Raw genomic sequence first — 13,188 nt, 5'->3', positions numbered from 1 at the left:
GGCTTCCAGACCCGCCAAAAAATACTGCTTGTGCGCATAGCGTGAAATGGCTTATCTGCTTCAATATTTGTCTATTATTATTTCTCGTTTTACCGCCTTAGCATAATTCTTTATTTTATGCTTTGACTATGGTCAGATCTTGATAGTGACATTTTCATATCTCGAATTTTCCTTATGTAAAACATGATCGACATAATCTCATCAGCTATCATGCGCGAAAACGGATGATGAACCAAGATAACAGGTGGTTATCAAACGCACGTGAGGTTTTGCAACTGCCATAGAGTATTGGTTTGAAAGGGTAAATGGAACATTGAAACATTTCAAGCTTTTTTCGGCTTACCATTAGTCGCAGGAGTTTTCACCGAACGGCGCAGTGCCACTTGAGATATTTCGAATACATCGTCGAGAGAACAACACAGACTACTGTTTCTCCGCTTAACTTTGCTCACCCTCCAAAGGTCAGCATTCAACACTACGTTTAATCATTTCCAATCTGTTTGTAAATTTTTGACGTCATAAATAAAACCACCCGTGATGCCTCGCGAGCCCGGCGCGCGCAAGTAAAACCAACCCTCGCGTTTGCCTTGAATGTAATGAATCTTTTTGAAGAAAGAAGTAGCAGCCCCCAAAAGTGCATGCGTGGCAGTAAATTTAAACAGACACAGATACACCCTTGTCCTTTTATTTTTCGTCAAATGTTACACCTGTTCATGCATTGTGTAAAAGGGGTATCCATCTTGAGGCTCTTTTAGATAGTACAGAAACCCGTCAATGTTGATAGTTCCCTCACCAGAAATAATATTTGGCTGAAGCAACATTACAGTGATTGATGATAGGTGTAAAAGGACTTCAAGATGGAATCAGTCTCTAATCCCCTTCTATATTATGGTTCTTTAAGACAATAATTGGAATGCGTGTGAATTATTCAAAATCATTACCCATGTTACAAATCTAATTTATGAATTGTGTTAAATACCATGTGTAACATCCAAAGATTGGTTTCCATATGATTGCACTTGATGATCGCAGGAAACCCATCATAGGATCGTGTACGATTATATGGAAACTCACCCGGCGATCGTGTGCGGTTTAGTGCGATCGTGTGCGATCATATATGGGAACCACTTTGCGATTACGGTCAAAATAGCTGCGATCATGTAACGCGTTTTGCGCTTGTTGCATAAATAACATGTTAAAAAGGGCCCTCAGAATCTAAGGCCTAGTTCAAACGTCGTACTATCCATGAGCCGTATTTAATGTAAATGCGTTTAAATGAATCAAGGCTATTGTTTCATCATCATTTGCATGCATTTGCATTGAATACGACTCATGGATAATACGACGTTTATACTAATCCTAAGGGAACTGAAACATGTTTGCAAACAATTGAAAATAGCAATCATGAGAAACAGAATCGCCAGGTAGATATCTATCTTCTTACTTTATCTTTTTTTTGTCCCTCTTTATCCCTTACAACTAATAATTACATCCAGGTTATTGCTCTATAAAAATAAATAAATCTTTCAATGGTCTTGGCACCCAATACATTAGATAGCCTAAACCTGTATATATATATATATATATACTATTTATTGCATGGTAGATCGTTACGATAAACGCGCACGAAGTGACTGGTCTACCTTTTCAAATAAGGAATGACCGTTGTACGTTTAAGGCTCTCTCGTTTGCATACTTGAATTCGCTCAAGTATACCTTATTTTATTTTTACCCATATTCTTATTAAATGACTTAAACGGTAATTTATAATAATTAATAATTACTGAATGATGTTATCTATAGGAGAGTTAAAACTTTAGGAGACCTATTTTTTTTGGCCGAAATAACTGTAAGGCTAAGTTCAAACGTCGTATTATCCATGAGCCGTATTCAATGCGAATGCACACAAATGAGACAATCCACTTGATTCATTTGCGTGCATTTGCATTGAATACGGCTCATGGATAATACGTTTGAACTTAGCCTAAAACACCATAAAAAGGCCACATATATATATATGTGTATTTGTTCAGCAATTATTTGAGGGTATTAGGGTTGCTGAAGGGGTTACGTGAAAGTGGTTATTAACCGAGAGTTGGCTAAACCACCAAAAATTATCCTCCCAAAAAGTGCGTACGACATTCTAAATTCCCCATCTTAAAATATATATCATAGGCATTTAGGGAATAACACAAGCAATGGACTGAGCCTTACTACAAAAGTGGTAGGGTCGCATGGGTCTAGAAAGTGTGAAGGAAAAAAGTATAGGGGGCCATGCAACTACTGTGCAGGTCCTCTTTCTCCCGCAAAAATAGACAAAAAGAAAATACACAACAACCTAATGCAGGATTATTCTTTTTTAACTTAAGTTGACTACAGAAAATTCAAACCTTCGTTTAATTTCTGTTTTCTTTTTTGGCCATTTTTGGAGGTTCGAGTTATCAGTAGTCATTTGTATTTGACACTGAATTCATTGCTTGTGTTTTCAGGTAATGGTACATATATATCTATTATCAAATTATGCTCTCATATGTCTCACTCGTCACCAGCCTCCTTAGCTTCTTCATCGGCCGGGGTGTCCTGGAAACTATCTTGTAATGGTGCTTTCTCGTCATCTCGGCGCGGTTGGACGGGGTTAATTGTCTGGCTGAATCCTGGCATTTCCTGGACGAGAACATCATTCTGGTTTGAGTCGTTCTCGTTGGGCAAAGACTCGACACTGTGGCGAATGCCGTAGAAGAAGTAGATGGACATACCTGGGAACACACACATTAAAACCTCGATTATACGATATAAGATCTATTGACTGCTTTAGGCTAACTTCAAACGTCGTATTATCCATGAGTTGTATTCAATGAAAATGCATGCAAATATAACGAGTCGATTGTTTCATCTTCATTTGCATGCATTTGCTTTAATAATTTTTGCATGCATTTGCTTTAATAAATTTGCTTTAATAATTTTCCGGTTTAGATCACGATTTCTTAGGTGATTTTTAAAAGTTACGCAAACTCGGATAATTGAGAGCGGAGCTGCACACAATGCTAAGCATGTACCTCGCAGATAGAGGAGCTTCGAGTTTTAGCCTTCTAACATACTAATATTTATTTAAATTCACCCCCTTTTGGTCATGATTTTTTTTTAGAAAGAGAGAGCTCTATCACATACCTATGACCATCCAGATTCCAAACCGAACCCAGGTCCAATGAGACAGCTTGAGGAGAAGGAACAGATTCACCGTCAGACTGGCGATAGGGATGAAAGGGATCATGGGAACCGTGAACGGGAACGTGGCGTGATTACGAGGCTGCAACATCATCACCATGACAGCAAAGATAAACAGGATACCCATGAAGCAAGCGGTAAACACCGCCCATGCATTACCGCTGGTCAATGCTTCCCAAGCCCCTACAAGTAGCGCGCAAAGCCCGGTCAGAGAGCAGATGATAAGGACGACGGCAGTTGTGGCGATCTGACTGGTACGCTTGTCGGGTTCTGGTTGTTGGTTCTGGAATGATACAACGACACATTCTTTTTAGATGATTTGTTCTTTTGATGATAAGTAAAATGCTTGATTCTTGTATGATGCTTGGAAAGATTCATACCCGCCCACGGAGGTTTAGGGTTCTTTCAAAGCCATTTCACCAAAGGTGGTGAAAATCCCAGCGTTTTCACCAATACAAACTCTCTATTTTTGGAAATTCCAGGTGATAGACATTTCGGAGGGGTGGGTGGGGGTCTAAGTCCCTTCATGGGGGTTGGGGAATTCACAATACAGATCTGACACGAGTCACCATGCCCGTGGGCGGATTTAATTAGCGCAAGACTTTTGAAGAAAAAACTTGTCGAACCGGATTTTGTGTCACACGAGTACGTCACAAGCATCTAATTTAAAAATTGCGATTTGGTCAATTCCATATTATTGATGGACATAGGTAGACAGGTTTTTACAGAAATTCAATAGTCTAGAGTTTAAAGGAAAATATATTCGTTATGCAAAGATGAGTTTCGTTAACAAATAAAATATTTTTTACCGCTAATTGGACATTGTTAAAAGTCAATAAAATAAAAGCCACAAAATGTGTTGCAAAACATATCGCGTAAATGCGGTTATGCGTGTTTTATTAAGAAAAGTAATTTGAAGGGATTATATTGTAAGGAGGAAAAATCGCCAAAATAGCTTGCGGTCAATCGGATATAAATACAGCGGGGAAAAAAAACGTATTGTCTGTTGATTGGGCAAGCGTATCACCTGACCATGTGAGGTTGACAAAGTGCCTATCAACTTGCTGCCTACGCCAGAAAAATTAGCGTAAATTTTATACAATGAGAGAAAGAGAGGATTTTAAGATAAATAAGCCATTCGCGGACTTTAGACAAATTTATTATCGGAACACCAGACAAAGTCAATAATAAAATTATAATAAAACACTAAAATGATTATATTTGCGTACTTGTTCTCTATCAAAAATTGTGGTTTGTTAGCAAAAAATATTTAAATATTTCTATACTCGCCGAACTGTCTGGGAGCTAATAGTCTTTTGAAGCTCGGTTATAATAAACGTCGATTTGTTAAATGACTCAAATAATGCCTAAGATTTTAAAAACAGGAAGCTTTCTATCAGTTTCTAGTGATGGGAAAATAGGTTATGATTTGGTGAAAGCTCCCATGCGGAGCAAAGACAACAGCGTTTAAACAGGAAACGACATCAATATTGATTATTTTTTGTATTATTTTTCAGTTCGCTTTTTATATAATAGAAAGGTTCATCGTTATGGTTATGAAGCAATGGAATCAAAAGAAACAGAATTTACAGTCAGTGACTCCAAAAGTGCGAGATTTATGGAAGAAAAGTCATCGTCATTCTTATTAGCGATCTCCGCAATTTTTTCCTTAACGATGGAATTAAATATGGCATCAAACCCAATTATTAAAGCTTAGACTACTTTCTGTAATTAAAATATGTTGTTTCCTTCTTTAGGCTAAATGCTGTGTTTAAAATAAGCAAACGAAAAAAATATATTGAAATGTAAAGATTAGAAGAAAAATTATTATATCAAGCTTTGTGTTTTTAAATACTTTACAGTAAAATAACACAGAATTTATTGAAGATAAACATCTTTAGAGTCATGAAAAAGAAAATCATAATTCAACAAAATAAACTCCCTAACAACCGCAACCGTTTTACAAATTTCAGGCCAAGCAAAAAAAAAAAAAAAATACACCCGCACTAACCTCTTTTTTTTCATCTTCTATGTCTTTCTCCAAGTTACTCGCAGATAGTGGCTTGTATTCTATGGCGGGTTGTTCGGTCTTCGGTCGACAGCAGATAACTCTGTAGCTTTTCTCCGACGACGATATTTCCACATCAGAGACAACACTTTCCACTCCGGGCTGAAAACGCAGCAGTAACACGGATATGGCGACCAGGGTGTATGCGAGGAGTGTGCCGATGGATAACATCTCCACTAGCTGTTTGAGGTCCAGCAATAGAGACAGCACTGCCGCTAGCATGGAGGCCGAGGCCAAGGAAATTAAAGGCATGTTCGTTTTGGCGTAGACGCGCTTGAAGCAACTGAAGATGAGGCCGTCATTGGACATGGAATAGAGGATTCGCGGCACGGCAAAGATACCGCTGAGTAGCGAGGCAAGGAGAGCGCACAGTCCTCCAACAGCTATCACATACTTGGCGCCGGGAAGACCCACTCTGTTAAAGGCTTCGGGTAGAGGTGCGATTTTGTCAAGATCCTTGTAAGACACCATGAGTGTGAGGACGGTAGCGACGCCGAAATACGCTAAGAAGCTGATGATTAAGCTCAGCATGATGGCAAGAGGAATGGATTTCTTGGGGCTGATGGTCTCCTCGCTGGCTGTGGCGATTACGTCGAAGCCTACGAAGCAGTAGAAGCAGCTAGCAGCTCCGGCAAGGATTCCAGAGACTCCATAAGGGACGAATTGGCCAGGGCCGGACCAGTTCTTGGTGTCGAGGTGGAAGAGGCCGACGCAGATGACAAACGCGACGACGATGAGGTTGATGCCGGTCACAACCTTGTTGAAGACGGCAGAGTGCTTCGCGCCGCAAGAGACCACACCAGCAATGATCAGAACCAGCGCAAATGCAAGGAAATCTGGGTAACTTGCAAAGCCATCGGTGTGCCAGTGTCCAACATGGTTGATAAAGAACTTGTGGATAGAGCCGCCACAGATAGCGTCCAAGTACTCACTACTTGCTCGACCAAGCGAAGCTGTGCCTATCACATATTCCAACACCATATTCCAGCCGATTATGAACGCCCATACTTCGCCTATAGACGTGTAAGTATAGACGTACGCCGAGCCAGCAGTGGTGATCCTACAACCAAACTCAGCGTAACATATTCCGGCTAGAAACGCGGCAACAGCGGCGATAAAGAAAGACAACACAACTGCTGGACCTGCAACGTCCCTAGCAATTTGACCCGTCACAACATACAGGCCCGCTCCAACGGTCGCTCCAACTCCAAGGGAAGTTAAATCGAATACATTCAGGCACCGCTTTAAAGGAGAGTCGCTGGTATCATTGTTGATAGGTTTTATCCGGGTTAAAAGCCTCCAGAAGCGAGCCAAAGCCATCTTTCCGTAAAACGGTCGTCTCCCGCAGTCGCTGACTCTGTGCCTTCAAAGTGTTGTGATGCTTATGATCACGGCTAATTGAGTCTTTGGTGCGAAAATCCAAGCGAAGTTATCAATGCTTTCATGAACCTTGAATCCTCTTTTGCTCCAACAATGTGATTTCAGACTTTTCGCCAGATAAAATCTAGAACTACAGGCTCTAGCCTTGGACGGGTTTCGCTTGACCGAGTCGTAAACCAAATTAGAAAATCGAATCACTTCGATGGATGGGGCTCATTGTATGCATTGTGCAGCTTATTAGCATAACATAGATCCGCTGACGTCATGGTTAGCAGCTGGTGCGAAGCGTAGGAAGACAGTGAAAACCATGCATAGAATTCGCCGTTCATTTCTCAGTTTTCTCTTTTGCACCTCGAAGAATGGCCTACGTTTCATCTTTAATTCACACATAGTAGAAAGAGACGGTTAATAAACCTATTTGGCATTTGATTACACAAACCAGGTTGAATAATTCATTGAAAACCGTAATTTAGTTCCTTATGATCATATTACTTTTGCCCTCATTTCAGCGGGGCAGTGTCGCCTAACTTTTAATTCGATTTTCCCCTTAAAAATATATTAGAAAAAATTGGGAATGACCAAAGGCGTCTAGGATTGTAAGACTCATAAAAGAAAAAAAAAACGTGTTTTGGTAATAAAAAGGTTTTCTCATGCCTGTGTACTTTTTTATAAATATAATTTATACCTTCTATTGTGACTAGAAACCAAATGTACTGTATAATACACTCGAGATAATTTAATGAGCGAAAAACATCAGGAACGAAAAGGTTCTTGACGCACAAAATAACCACGCACAGTAATGTAAATGTAAATCTAGATTTCATATTTGACATTGATGTAGAGCGGCCGAGATTGTATTCCGGTGCTTTATGGATAACGCGTTGTGAAGGAGGCCAGGACTTCGCTGTTTCCTGGTAATAAAATGCTGGGTATACATAATAAACACATCCACCCGTCATTAGCAGGCCCGTACCCAGGATTTTTCTTGGGGGGGGGGGGGGGGGGGGGGAACCCAAAAAAGTGGACCCAATTTTCTGGGAGGGAATAAGTTCTCTGATAAAAATCTGACCATCCCCTAAAGAAAAAAAAAGCGATTCCTTTATGTCTTTGCAGTATCTACACAGAAATTTTATTGTCGGATTTGGCTACTTCTACTGGGAACCGAAAGTGGACTTTCGGCCGTTGTGGGGGGGGGGGGGGGGGGGGGTGCGGTCCTGGCGTCTAGGCGTCTAGGATTGTAAGACTCATAAAAGAAAATAATAAATAAAAAGGTTTTCTCATGCCTGTGTACTTTTTTATAAATATAATTTATACCTTCTATTGTGACTAGAAACCAAATGTACTGTATAATACACTCGAGATAATTTAATGAGCGAAAAGAAAAACATCAGGAACGAAAAGGTTCTTGACGCACAAAATAACCACGCACAGTAATGTAAATGTAAATCTAGATTTCATATTTGACATTGATGTAGAGCGGCCGAGATTGTATTCCGGTGCTTTATGGATAACGCGTTGTGAAGGAGGCCAGGACTTCGCTGTTTCCTGGTAATAAAATGCTGGGTATACATAATAAACACATCCACCCGTCATTAGCAGGCCCGTACCCAGGATTTTTCTTGGGGGGGGGGGGGGGGGGTGGTGCGAAACCCAAAAAAGTGGACCCAATTTTCTGGGAGGGAATAAGTTCTCTGATAAAAATCTGACCATCCCCTAAAGAAAAAAAAAGCGATTCCTTTATGTCTTTGCAGTATCTACACAGAAATTTTATTGTCGGATTTGGCTACTTCCACTGGGAACCGAAAGTGGACTTTCGGCCGTTGTGGGGGGGGGGGGGGGGGGGGTGCGGTCCTGATTAGCGTGAGTTTTGAGTTCAGTGCAACTCTATTCCCACTTTCGGTGAGGATGAAAAAATATACGTTACCACTATATCAAAAGTTTTATTTCCCTGCTGTCTGAAAAAAAGTACTATTCACATTTTGTATTATATTGGGGTTTTTGGCTGGCGTCTTCAGGCTGGTTTTCGTACGACAAAGAAGACGCTTTCATAAGTCATCTTTAGCATTGATAAGTCATTCTCTATATACCCTGACGGAATGTTGTCTACTTCACGCTAGAAAGAAAAAGATATAACATTTAGGAGAGAAAACAAACTTTCATTCCCTCAAAAATGTGAAAGTCACTAAGGAACAGTCAATTATTCAAAAGAGAGATTAGGCTGGTTGAGAGAAAGTGTGTGATGGGGGAAAAGGTTGAAATATTTAATCACAGTGGCTAAATGCCCGACAGTCGAGAAATGTCCTGAAATGACTAAATGCCCGACAGTTTTCAAATTTTTCAAATAACCCAGTAAATTGTGGACCTACTGAGTTCAAATTATTCTATATTTGTTGAGAAAGGGCAAGTCAATCTGAGTTGAGCTTTGTTGTCCATATTGAATGTTTTAATACTTAAATATTATGGTACATTGTCAACCTTGTGAGTTTGAAGTACTGGAAGGGTCAAGCAAATCTGAATTGAGCTTTTTTCTTGGAGTTGAATGTTGTTTCCTGTGTAATTGCAGCAGATAAAATTCAAGTGTCACTAAAATAGCGATTTTATGGTGTATACAAGCAAGAAAAACTTTCACTTCCGACAACAAAGCTCAATTCAGAATCGCTTGCCCTTTCTAAACTAATAATGAAGAGATTATTAAAACTCACTAGGCATATAAATTTACTGGCTTATTTAAATAATTTGGAAACTGTTGGGGATTTATTTTAGAGTTTATTGAAGACGATACAGAAACATTAGGAAAACAATGGGGGGAACAGCCACGCCCCTACTGGTCATTTCCTAAAAAAATTTTAAAATATTGGGGGGCACATGCCCCCAGTGCCCCACCCCCTGCAAAGGCCCTGAATTTCCAAGTTTCACTAAAATTACACGTTATGGTGTACATAGCCGACGGAAAACATTCAATGCCGACAACAAAGCTCAATTCAGATTTGCTTGCCTTTTCTCAACAAATATAGAATACTTAGAACTTACTAGGTCGACAATTTGATGGGTTAAATGTATAAATTGAAAACTGTTGGGCATTTAGTCCATCGAGTAGTCCATCAAGGACTTTTACCAACTGTCAGGAATATAACCATTGTGATATTTTATTGGCCAAAAAGAGGGGAGCTTGAAATTTTGATGTTGAAAGTATGGGGGAAATGAAACCTTGTATTTGTTTTAATGGGGGGGGGGGGGGGGGCAAAAGCGTGGGGTGCTAAAAGATAAAGACCTATTTGAGTGATTTATCAGCCTGCCCCTTGTCTGTCCGAGTCCAGGGCCGAAAAAATGTGTTGCTGTCATAAGTGTTTATTGGTTTAGAACTATATTACATGACAGCCAAACTAATGGTTGCAAATTATGCTACAATCAGAGTTGTTGCATACTTAATTTTGATACTTACAATCATTTCAAATTTGAACTGATCTGTTATTATTCTCTTGATATCCTGGTAACTCAGCTCGATGGACATCTCATTCAGCATGTCAGCAAAATGGTATAACAATGGACCTAAAAGAAAGTAGTATTAACAACACAAAACCATCACAAATACAAATAGGAAAAGTATTGCCTACCCAAGTTAATCCAATACCCTCCTGGTTTTAGGAGATTGAATATGTGCTCAATATAAGATATCACGTTATGTGCTGTGTCTATAAAGAAGCAGGTAGCGATGCAGTCCCACGTATCTGAAAAAAAATACAAATGAATATAAAGAAGATACAGATGCATATGAATAGACTGATATATAAATATGACAAACAGATTGCTTAATAAACCAAAAACATTACTATGTGCAAGTACATATATAGCAATTACCACTTTCATTATAAACTTCTAGGAAATTCCCAGCAGCCATGGAGAAGTTGGTGGAAGGTGGTAGATCTTGTGGGTCAGTATCTGGTATTTTAATGGGACGTATCTGGTCATTTGGTGAGCGCACGTTACATGTCTGATGCACATATGGGTAGATGGTATCGCTTGCCACACCTTCTGATCTAAAAACAAACATGATAACATACTTTTTGAGATGTTAAATTCATAATAAGGCTACATAAAAATAAGTTTCTGGTCACTACTCATGCCTTATTACTAAAATTCTCTTTTCCTTGATGATGCAAAGCTAAACTTCTCATCAACTACAAAAAATATAGAAAGCATACCTAAAAGTTTTCAAGTCAGCTGTGCTAACATACTTCTACTTCTTGATTACAGTAAAAATAATTAACCACCCTTTACCCCCAGCATGTTTTTGAGGACTAAAAAAACTATATTTGTCAATGTGCTCTTTATGCTAAAATTTAAAGGGGGCTAGTGAGGGAATTAATGATGCAGACACATTTTTTAATAGCAGGGCAATGCAAAATTTCTTTATCTTTGGTTGTTAGCATATTGGCAGCTTTTAATCACTGTACACTCAAAGCCTTTGTAAGACATACTTTCTTCATTGATTTACAACTATCAAAACAAATTAGTCATTTCGATTTTTCTTTCGTTGTTCAACAGTACTAAAAAATACTAGATTGATATCCAACCTGTTTAGTATATAGTGTGATGCAAATAACATAAAGAGACTCCACTCATTCCCTTGGCACTGGTAACCTTAGAGGAAAAACACAAGCAGACAAAGCATTGTTTAAGAACTTAAGTACTGTGCAATAAATTCTTTATACTGTCAGCTTTAAAAAAATTCAAATACCTACCTAGCCGTGCAATCTCAAACATAAGTCTCCCTAGACCAGCGCCAGGAACAAGAACAGAAACTTCAGAAACATTACTGAAACAGCAATAATAGAAAGAAGAATCATACCAGGTTTTATTGGGTAAAACTATTTGACACATAAGATTCTGTTTTTTTTTTTTTACGTGAAGGGGCCAAGAAGGGGTGCTCAGATTTAGCATATAAGGGAGATATGTTAACATTTTGGGTGTGATAATTCTTGATCCTTAACATTTTTTAATTGAGAATTTGCTTGGGCTTTTTGGGGTGTAGAGAGGTTATGATTTTTTACTGATTTTTAGATTCAATATATGATCCAGGATAAGAAAAAATAGCTTTCAGCCTCCCTGATATATTGTTAGCTGAGCACCAACCTTCTGCAATGTTAGAATTCCAAGTGTATCATAAGGCATGAGAGGAAAGTCTTCCTTGTGGTTGTTACTTACAATTTTGATGGAGGGAACAAGTTTTGAATTTCATCAATGATTGGACTGTAACAGGCCTTCCTTTCATTGGCTCCCTGATGACAACATGCATCATCATAAGTATAAGAATATTGCAAAGAAAGGATGATTAACTATCATAAATACCTCTTCACTCCAGTCTCTTACAAACTGCTTAAGTGTAGTATAGACTTTATCCATGTCAAATGAAGTAACAGCTTTTCTTGTGTTTTCTACTTTGCCTTGGCTTGCCTGAAATACATTCTATTATTACTGACATGACAAACTTTTGTTACAGCACCAGAGTTAAATTGGCAACATTCATTCAACATGTGATAGGATGTCTACAATAGCAAGTCTTGTGACACAACACATTTGGCAAGCAGCTAAGGCACATTTCTGCAGACCTTTTCGGAGTTTCTGCACCTACCTTACTGTCATCTCTATTTTCAAACATTCCTGGCGTTCCGTTCACAATGTTGCACAGGAATTGATTATTTGCATCAATGCACTGGGATACTTTTTGCAAATGATTGGGGAAATCAGGTAACATTTGTTGATGGTTGGCTGGAAGGCGGTCAAAGTCTGCCTTGATCCGGGCCAGCTTGCGCATTGAGTAGTCCCTGCAAAACAACCGTTAATAATAAATTAATAATAAAAAGAAAAAAGATAACAATGCTCGTGGATCAATTCTATGTATGTAGTGTGACCTAGATGAACAGATCTCTCTGTTTTGAAAATATATATGTAACTTATATTGATATATGTCAGTGTTATGTCACAACAACAAACACGATGGAAAGGACCGCCTGCTTGTCAATATCATTTTTTTTATCGTGATTACACAGGGGGGACAAGTTCCTGTAAAGATTATTCCACGTAATCGGTTCTGCGTACAGAATCGTGCGCTATCCGTAAAATGTCTTTTATATCTAGATATAAAAAATTCCTATACCTGTAGTATATGAATGCGTGTAAGACTTTGTTGAAATGCAACCGTTCTAGCCTTTCTTCCTCAGTTTCCTGGATACATGTTCCGTTCATTCCGTCACATGTAACTTTCACAACAGCGGAGTCCGCCATCTTGGATTACTAAAACTACCGCTGGAAATGCTTGAGAGTCTGTCCACAGGGATACCAAAAGACGAATATAAAGATAAAGCAAGTGGCTGGGGAAAAACAAAAAAAAAAAAAACGAAACAGAAAAATAAGTTGTTTGTTTTTCTTTTCTTTTTTTTGGTGATTCCACGCACTAAGATAAGGGAATTTATAGTTTATGTGCCCGCGTTGCACCGTCCCGGTCACATGTATGG

The 13,188-nt window shown here is 39.0% G+C and overlaps 2 protein-coding genes across 2 annotated transcripts; both read right to left on the bottom strand.

Annotated features, from left to right (window-relative positions):
* Positions 1 to 669: 669 nt before the first annotated feature.
* On the bottom strand, positions 670 to 7,318 carry LOC5506178 (high affinity cationic amino acid transporter 1). Its single transcript, XM_032374564.2, has 3 exons — positions 5,237 to 7,318; positions 3,169 to 3,508; positions 670 to 2,756 (listed from the first exon to the last, which is right to left on the bottom strand). The coding sequence occupies exons 1-3, from the start codon at positions 6,611 to 6,613 to the stop codon at positions 2,536 to 2,538; spliced, it is 1,938 nt and encodes a 645-aa protein (XP_032230455.1). The 5' UTR covers positions 6,614 to 7,318; the 3' UTR covers positions 670 to 2,535.
* Positions 7,319 to 8,597: 1,279 nt separating this feature from the next.
* LOC5506172 (carnosine N-methyltransferase) lies at positions 8,598 to 13,004 on the bottom strand. The gene is made up of 10 exons (XM_032374573.2): positions 12,831 to 13,004; positions 12,306 to 12,498; positions 12,023 to 12,127; positions 11,879 to 11,952; positions 11,416 to 11,489; positions 11,248 to 11,314; positions 10,532 to 10,710; positions 10,288 to 10,401; positions 10,116 to 10,222; positions 8,598 to 8,786 (listed from the first exon to the last, which is right to left on the bottom strand). The coding sequence occupies exons 1-10, from the start codon at positions 12,956 to 12,958 to the stop codon at positions 8,685 to 8,687; spliced, it is 1,143 nt and encodes a 380-aa protein (XP_032230464.2). The 5' UTR covers positions 12,959 to 13,004; the 3' UTR covers positions 8,598 to 8,684.
* Between the last annotated feature and the right edge of the window lie 184 nt (positions 13,005 to 13,188).

The sequence above is a fragment of the Nematostella vectensis genome, chromosome 3 (assembly GCF_932526225.1).
Source record: "Nematostella vectensis chromosome 3, jaNemVect1.1, whole genome shotgun sequence".
Taxonomy (NCBI): Eukaryota; Metazoa; Cnidaria; class Anthozoa; order Actiniaria; family Edwardsiidae; genus Nematostella; species Nematostella vectensis.
This window is presented reverse-complemented; position numbering and strand designations above follow the sequence as displayed.

Excerpts from the sequence above, each read along its gene's own strand:
- LOC5506178 (XM_032374564.2), bottom strand. The coding sequence starts at position 6,613 with ATGGCTTTGGCTCGCTTCTGGAGGCTTTTAACCCGGATAAAACCTATC. Across the intron at positions 3,509-5,236 it reads TAGAAGATGAAAAAAAAGAG|AACCAACAACCAGAACCCGA; the intron begins GTTAGTGCGGGT and ends GTATCATTCCAG. Across the intron at positions 2,757-3,168 it reads TGGAATCTGGATGGTCATAG|GTATGTCCATCTACTTCTTC; the intron begins GTATGTGATAGA and ends GTGTGTTCCCAG.
- LOC5506172 (XM_032374573.2), bottom strand. The coding sequence starts at position 12,958 with ATGGCGGACTCCGCTGTTGTGAAAGTTACATGTGACGGAATGAACGGA. Across the intron at positions 12,499-12,830 it reads CACGCATTCATATACTACAG|GGACTACTCAATGCGCAAGC; the intron begins GTATAGGAATTT and ends GTTGTTTTGCAG. Across the intron at positions 10,223-10,287 it reads AGGGTATTGGATTAACTTGG|GTCCATTGTTATACCATTTT; the intron begins GTAGGCAATACT and ends ACTTTCTTTTAG.